The sequence below is a fragment of the Idiotropiscis lumnitzeri genome, chromosome 20, assembly GCF_059441095.1.
Source record: "Idiotropiscis lumnitzeri isolate Australia: NSW breed Sydney's pygmy pipehorse chromosome 20, RoL_Ilum_1.0, whole genome shotgun sequence".
Classification (NCBI taxonomy): Eukaryota; Metazoa; Chordata; class Actinopteri; order Syngnathiformes; family Syngnathidae; genus Idiotropiscis; species Idiotropiscis lumnitzeri.
Genome location: NC_142410.1, coordinates 5,404,826 through 5,412,243, shown reverse-complemented (window position 1 = coordinate 5,412,243; position 7,418 = coordinate 5,404,826). Strand labels below are relative to the sequence as shown.

Sequence of the window (7,418 nt, the reverse complement as noted above, 5' to 3'; positions counted from 1 at the left end):
GACCACGCTCGTGGGTCAGGACATATAAATGGGTTAATGAGCTATTCTAAGAGCTCACCCAGATAGCTAAAGTAAGATACAGTAGAGCAGCTGCGGCCGAAGGGAAATGGAATGCTGCCGAACTGACAAAGTTTTACAACGTTGATCTCCTGAAATATCATACAAAGTGATTTTATTGCGGCTAAAGAGGCAAAACAATTCTTCCTCATAACAAAAGCATGATGTCATGACTACCAACAGCATGTGTGCCTTAAATAGGCATGTGCATGTGAAGTGTCCGCTGGTATGGCAGACCAAATGAGTGGTGCACAGAGTTGTTCTAAAAATATTTCAATCTCATTATTATTAGAAATAACATGATTAAATGTAATTTATGCAAATTTATTTTCTCAGAAGTGGTTATCAAACTGTGAGCCACTCACATTCATTAATAGCCAAGTCGTTGCTCTCAGTTTCGGGGGTCCTCAAGCCGATGTCCTGCTTGTTTTCCATCTCTCCACTCTGCAACATACCTGATTCAAATGATCCGAAAATCAGCAAGGTCTGCAGAAGCTAGATCCTGATTATCTGAATCGGGTGTGTTGCAGAAGGGGGGTGATGGAAAACAGGCAGGAGACCGGCCCTCGGGGAACAGGATCGAAGACCCCTGGTTTACATGATCATGTTAAAGTATTAATTTTTTTTAACATTTCTGATATATTTTCATCCTTTCTTAGGAGGTTTATTCTACCGCATGCCTGATGTCGACTTGAGCACGGGGTGGGATCTACTCGTGTTTGAGTTGGCCAGACAGGTGATGGCGCAAAACAGGAAGAAACCTGCTGACGTAATGGGCAGCGTGGAAAAGCGTCACGTGGGCCACCGGGTAGGAAACATGCTCCACCATCGCTTCCCGAACGGCTTCACCGACATGCTTATGGACGAGACCGACCGTGAGGTCAGCACGCTCACCGACCGAGCCTTCCGGAGTCTCTGCGTCGGAGATGACGTTGTTTACAACGATGACTTCTTGTATGGATACTCGCCTTTCAGTTGTCATAAACCTTTGGCAGGGGGGCAGCTGAAAAAATTACACCAAAAGGAATCTAAAAAGCAACGGAAAAATGAGAAAGAGAAAGAGAAGAACATCTCGAACATGTCATCGTTTCTCAAGGCATTACACACCACAGGGGAAAACTGTGAAGGAATGCTAATTAAAAATGGCGACATGACAGACTCTAACGGGGAATCATGGGATAAATCTGCGCTTCGCAGCATTCAAAGAGAACTGTCGGAATTCTCCTCTGATTACCACACCAATCTCGTGGGTGGACATTATCAGAAACATCCGTTGCATCCATCTGGATATGAATCGTCAAGCAAGACTAGCAAAGGTCTGTTTTCTGGAAAATCACCCAAGATGAAAAATGGGAAATCCACCGTTAAACTTAAGAAGCTACACGTCAAAAACTTTTTCCTTCACAGTGAGTTCAGCCCTTTCCAGACATGGGAAGGTATGAATCAGTTCTGCTTTAGCCATGAGAATGCTTCTATTCTTCCTACAGATATTACTCCAAAATGGTATGACCTACCATTTTATAAGGAGTTAACAGAGGCTCATATAAAAGAGACTCTGCACACGCAAGAGATACTGAAAGAAGCAAGTGAACCCCCTTCTCCTTCCCCTCCTCCCCCTTCCCTTCCTTCTCCTACTCCTCCTCCAACGCCTCCCCCACCACCTCCTCCACCTCCCCCCGTTGCCCCTAAACCTGTCATTTCCACTTCACCACCCAAAGTCCCGCCAAAGCCCTCAGCTGCACAGATTCAGAAAAGGTGCTCTTCTGATATAACGGATGGAAGTGCTGTGCCCTGGAGGCACACAAATTCAAGTGTGAAAAGTGCACTTCCACTTCAGCAAGAACCTCAGGACAAGAGCGCAACAGCAAAAATGGACAAAAAAGTTTCAGTGATCCCAAACGCCGCAAGGTCTCTGGAGGTGAAAGCGGTTGAAGACCTCAGCCCTTTAGCCTCAACTCCCTTCAGCATCTGCCAGCTGATGACACCCCTCATTCCCTCCAGACAACCAACAGAAACATCAGAAATCCTCTCAGCCATCCTTTCACCTTCTGAGCTGGATCTACCCCTAAGACCTCACTCAGAGGCCAAACTGACACCTGAACCTCCCATCAAGAGGGATGGCTACAAATCGCTTGCGTCAAGCATCCTCTTCAACCTCAAAGACAACAGAAAGAGAGTCAAAAGTCGCTATAGTCCATCTAAATTCAAAACTTTAGGAGCAACTCCAAAAGAGACCCAATCTCCATTGTCCGAGAATCTTAAACCAAAAAATAGTTCAGTGGGCGGCGCGTCTGGTTTTAGCACTCCTGCTATTTCAAAAGAAGGTCAGACGGTATGCAGCCCAGTTTTAGAGTCCGTCAACCCCCCAACTGCTCGTCTTAGCGGGCATGTCGCTGATAAGACGCAGTCTGATGATTATTTGTTATCTAATCTGCTACAAAGCAAAAAGGAAGCTGTCACTAATGGCAATCGAGGTGATGAGAATACAAATTCCCAAATGATGCCCTCGAAAAGGAACAAAAGCCACGTGGCTCAAAAGCAAAGTTATCCTTCACTTAACCTGTACAAAAAAGCCAGCCCACCTGTAGCAACAAATTACTCAAACGATCTTTCACTTCTGAATCCAAGTAAAGTACCACCAGGGCTTTCACCAAACATCAATTGTGGCCATTCGCCAATATTTGTAGCCTCAGAATGTGATCAGGAGCCCCTTTCATTAAGTGACTCAATCAGAAAAGGGCCACCAGATGTACTTGAAAAAACAAAAATGCCTCTGAAATCCTCAAAAGAAAAATATTCCGGGGAAGAGAGTGTTGATTCTAAAGCAAAGGACAGCAGAAGCCAAGGTATGAGCACAATGGACGTCATCCGAGCTGCAAAAGATGCGATTAATGCAACAAAAAGTAAAGTGCTACATGCGACTCAACCCGAGAGCATCAACAAAGCAACGTCAGACAAAGAAGAACTTAAGGCCAAAGAAGAGATGTTTGTGCCATCTGAAGACATCATTGAGAAGAGAATCATAGCAGAAAATCACCCAGTCAGAAGTGAGTCCGAAAATGTTATCGTAAAGAAAGAGCCGCCACCGGTTCCAAAGAAAAACTTTAGCAAACCTGACATTCAAGTCTCTCAGGACAAAAACAAAACACGCCTCAGTCAAGAACTTTCCAACTGCGACTTGGGGGAAACAACACCAGATAGTGAAGACAGACTAAAGCACATGTTCTCAGACAGACTGAACCATTATATCAAATGTCAGCGCTATTCTGTAACAGACAAGGAACATGGAGATGATGAAGGTGATGCGAAGGTGAGAATCAAAAAGGATGCTACGAGAGATGGTGAACACATCATTAATGACTTGCATGCTCTGAAAGAACTCGAGAGGGCCCGACTATGCGATCGGGAGCACAAAGCGGGAGTTACCAACATAGACCAGGAGGCCAGAGCGAAAAATGATTTGATCTCCAGGGAGTTAAAGAACATTAAGAAGGGAATGTTGTCCATGAGAGGGAACACTTTAGCGAAGCGGGAAATATTTGCCATGAAAGAGAAGAAGCTGAGTAAGCAGGACGTTCCCACAAAGAAGGGAGGCAGTGTCATGATAAACAAAGCACTTGTGAATGATAATTATGACAAGGCTAAATTGGCTCTGGAGGAGGTTATCTTGAGTAGGCAGATGACAAGGAATAAAATCATGGATCAGGATGCAAATATGATATTTGCAGGAAATGTTACTGGTGGAAGTCATGGATCAAGGGTACAGGCAAGTAAAACGGTGTTGAAAGAATCAGAAGACGACGATTACGTCACAGAAAATGAGCAAAACCTAAGAGAAAGACTGGGAGATTTGAGAGACCATAAGCACATGAGACAGATCCTCTCTCAGACTGAACCCAGACAGGGTGAGCCGCAAAGATCAAATGGCAGAGTGGCAGCCCTGCCTGCTATGAACAATGTTGACAGTGACTTGAATCAATCCTCGAGATTGGACTTCAAGCATGCCAACGAAAGACTAATTGACAGTTGCTCGCATTGGCCTCCAAATGATCTAAATTTAAAGCAATTACCGGAAAATGCCGCTGAGAGAGGCATTTGTGAGAACAAAGCGTTTGACACACCCTCTGTACCTCCTCGAAGTAAAAAAGTAGGAAACAGAAGAAACGAGAGCAGTGAGAATGATAAAGAAGATGTTTATATCCGAGATGACACAAATGATGAACTAGAGGAAGTACAAATTATAACATGCACAAAAGTTGATTTGCCAATCAGCTCCAATGAAGAATCGGGCAATGTAGGAATTAGTGATGCCGTTGCCCGTGACCCATATTTGCCTTCAAAGCACAGCCGCAGCGAAAAACGTTATTCTTTGTTATCAGAAGCCGATACGGAGAGAGTTAAGCCTGCTCCAGAAGAAGCCACAAGCACAAATACTGAGACCGCTTTAAAACCAGACAGTGCAGCAATTCAGATCCTGGCAGGAGATCTTAAAAGAGACAAGACTGATATAGATGCAGAAGCTCCTCCCAGTACTATAACACTACCCGATGTTCTTGTAAACGGTGTTGGGATTGACGACCACACCAGCATGTCCTCCAAATCTTCCTACTTCTCTGTTGAGAGTCCACCACAAAGGAATGAGTCAAACATTTATCACTCTCTGGAGAACCTAGATAAGGTTGGGCTGGACAGCAAGGGGGATCATGTTCTTGGACCCATGAAAAAATATTCAGACAAGGCAGGAATTGAATATTATTCTTTCAGTGACCTTGAAGGTGAGTCAGAGATTGTCCAGGAACCGGTGAAGTCTGAAGAAGAACAGGAGAGCAAACAAAGTACCACAGAATGTCAGAGGCCATCGCAAGATGACGGTATCCAAACCCCGATGTCACCATCGAACGTGTTTCCTCCAACATTGGAGATCCCTGCTTTATTTAAAATCAAAGATAACACTTTAAGTAATAAAATGAAGAAGACTATTCAACCCTGGACACCACGGGGCCTTGTGAATAACTCAGAGAAGGAAGAAGAGGACTTGATTCTATTAAATGAACAACTAAATCCACCATCGTCAAACGAAACCGGTCCCTCAGCTGCAAGTGAAGTCTTCAAGCTTAAAGAGACTTTGTCAAGCATTTCGCCGCAACCGTTGCTCCCTCCATTGGTTCTTCAACAGGAGAAGTCAAAGAGACGCCACGAAAGAGGACCTCCTGCTCCCCGGAAGGCGAATGACAGTTCCTCTGTGGTGAGTCCAATATCTGAAGGTGTGGAGACTTTGACAATCCCATCAACAGAGCGAGACATTTCAAAGGTTCCGAGCGAACGCTCTGGGTCCACCTGCAGTTTTAACGACAGCCTAATAGGGTTCGCCAAACCACCGGCCGTCTTACCCAAATCCGAGCGCGCCGTTCTCAAAGCTATGAAGCTGACCAACCGACGAGTAAAGAAGGAGGAGGCTCAGAAGTCAACTCCGAGCAAACACAAGAGTGACAAATCTGTGTCGAGGAGCAGCGAGAAAAAGCATCACAGGGAAGGTCTGAAAAATGGCGGAAACGGCAATGTTGTCGTCAACGATGAGGAGCGTCCTCAGAAAAAAGCAGAAATGAGCCAGAGGACAAGAAGATCGAGTCATGATTCAGTCGAAGGCAATCACCAAAACAACGGACTTGCGACTGAACGCGGCCGTAGTAGCAGTAGACAAATTCGAGACAAACCAGAACAAAGACACGACAGCAGCGATCGTCTCATCAATTCTGTTCCTGTGTACAAACCAAATGTTAGTGAGATACCTCTTCCCAATACTCGCTCGCAAAGCATCGACAGATTCTTAGGAGACAGGATGGGGCGCAGGTGTAGCACTGGCACGTCTGTCAACGAGAGGCTCGACCCGAGAAGCACACGCATTGAGAGATCCATCATGGACGAGTTTCAGCAACGGGGCCGAGCCAGAGAAAAAGTCAGTCGAGAGAAACCGCTGAGAAGGAGTCAGAGTATCGACACTCACTGCTTGCAGGCCCGCCAGCCGCCGAGCTTGTCTCGTCAGTCCAGCCTCACTAGCCAACTCTCTCGCCAGTCCAGCATCGAACACTCCATCGTCACACAGTCCATCCCCATGACCCAACGAAAGCTACTTCAAGATCCAGACTCTGGACAGTATTATTTTGTAGACATGCCTGTCCAAATCAAAACAAAAACCTTCTTCGATCCTGAGACGGGAAGCTATGTGCAGCTGCCAGTCCAGCCCCCAAATGGCGCTGTTATTCAGGCGTCCCCCATGGAAGTGTTATCCACGCCGTTGGTGGTGTACCATGGCTTTGTCCCGGTTCCTCTGTCCCCCATGGCTCAGAACGCGACCATCCAAGTACCTCACGTAGAGCAAGAAGAACTACAGCAATTGGACATGTCACGGCAAATCCATTGCAAGGACGGGCATCCTTATTTGGAGCCCGTCTACGGGGAGCATGAACACATGTTGGGCGAGTTCCTCGGTACTGAGGAAGTGGACTGTCCCAGTTGATGGGATTAGGATTTGGATTTTGCACATGATTACCTTTGTTTCACCAACCTTCAATCGGGTTATGAGGACTGTTTTTATATGGGCTTGAAATGAGAATTAACATACGATTGATGGAAAATTAGTGTCGCTTTATACCAATTTGTTCTAACACAACAGTTAAATCTTTGTCCAATTATCCATTTTTTATAGTGTTTGTCATCATTAGGTTTGCAGATTTTCTGCAGCCAATCCCATCTGATATTGGGGACGGGGCATGCTCCACACTGGCCCGACGAGTCTCCAGTCAATTGCGGGCCACATGCAGACAAATATTACATGCTGATGGAGCATTTAGAGTTGATTTTGAGAATATTCATGTTTTGAAAATATGGAAGGCACGCAGAGTAGGTTAGAGCCTCGATTTGAAACCCAATACTCAGAACTGTGAAGCACGTGTCAACCACAATTCCACCATGCTGCCTACATCGTTATTTGCTCACAGTTTAACTCGCTAATTCTGGTAATTTTGTTATATACTTACCGTTATGCCTTCTGACTTGAATGTACACTGAAATGAGATGAATGGTATGGTCGTATCCTGCTGAATATGAGTTAAATGATTTATAGACGATAGTCTTTTTTTTTTTAAAGAATGTGTTATCAACAATGCATTAATATGTAAAAAGACAAATGTTTGAATGTAAATGTGTAATATTTATTATAAATGCAGTGTGTTATTAAAGTATGACAGCTTTCAGTGTTTTCATTGCTTGTAATTTTTTTAGTTGGGTTTGCGGTAATATTTGAAATGTTTTTCTTAATTTCAACTTTGGAGCATCTGTGTATCATTTGTTCAGAGTCTTTC

At 44.8% G+C, this 7,418-nt stretch overlaps 1 protein-coding gene across 1 annotated transcript; it reads left to right on the top strand.

The window, feature by feature from the left end:
- Positions 1 to 796: 796 nt before the first annotated feature.
- On the top strand, positions 797 to 6,574 carry LOC148317246 (uncharacterized). Its single transcript, XM_088285150.1, has one exon. The coding sequence runs from the start codon at positions 797 to 799 to the stop codon at positions 6,572 to 6,574; it is 5,778 nt and encodes a 1,925-aa protein (XP_088141276.1).
- Positions 6,575 to 7,418: the final 844 nt, after the last annotated feature.

What these genes read in the sequence shown, in the direction of transcription:
- LOC148317246 (XM_088285150.1), top strand. Translation starts at nt 797, where the DNA reads ATGGCGCAAAACAGGAAGAAACCTGCTGACGTAATGGGCAGCGTGGAA.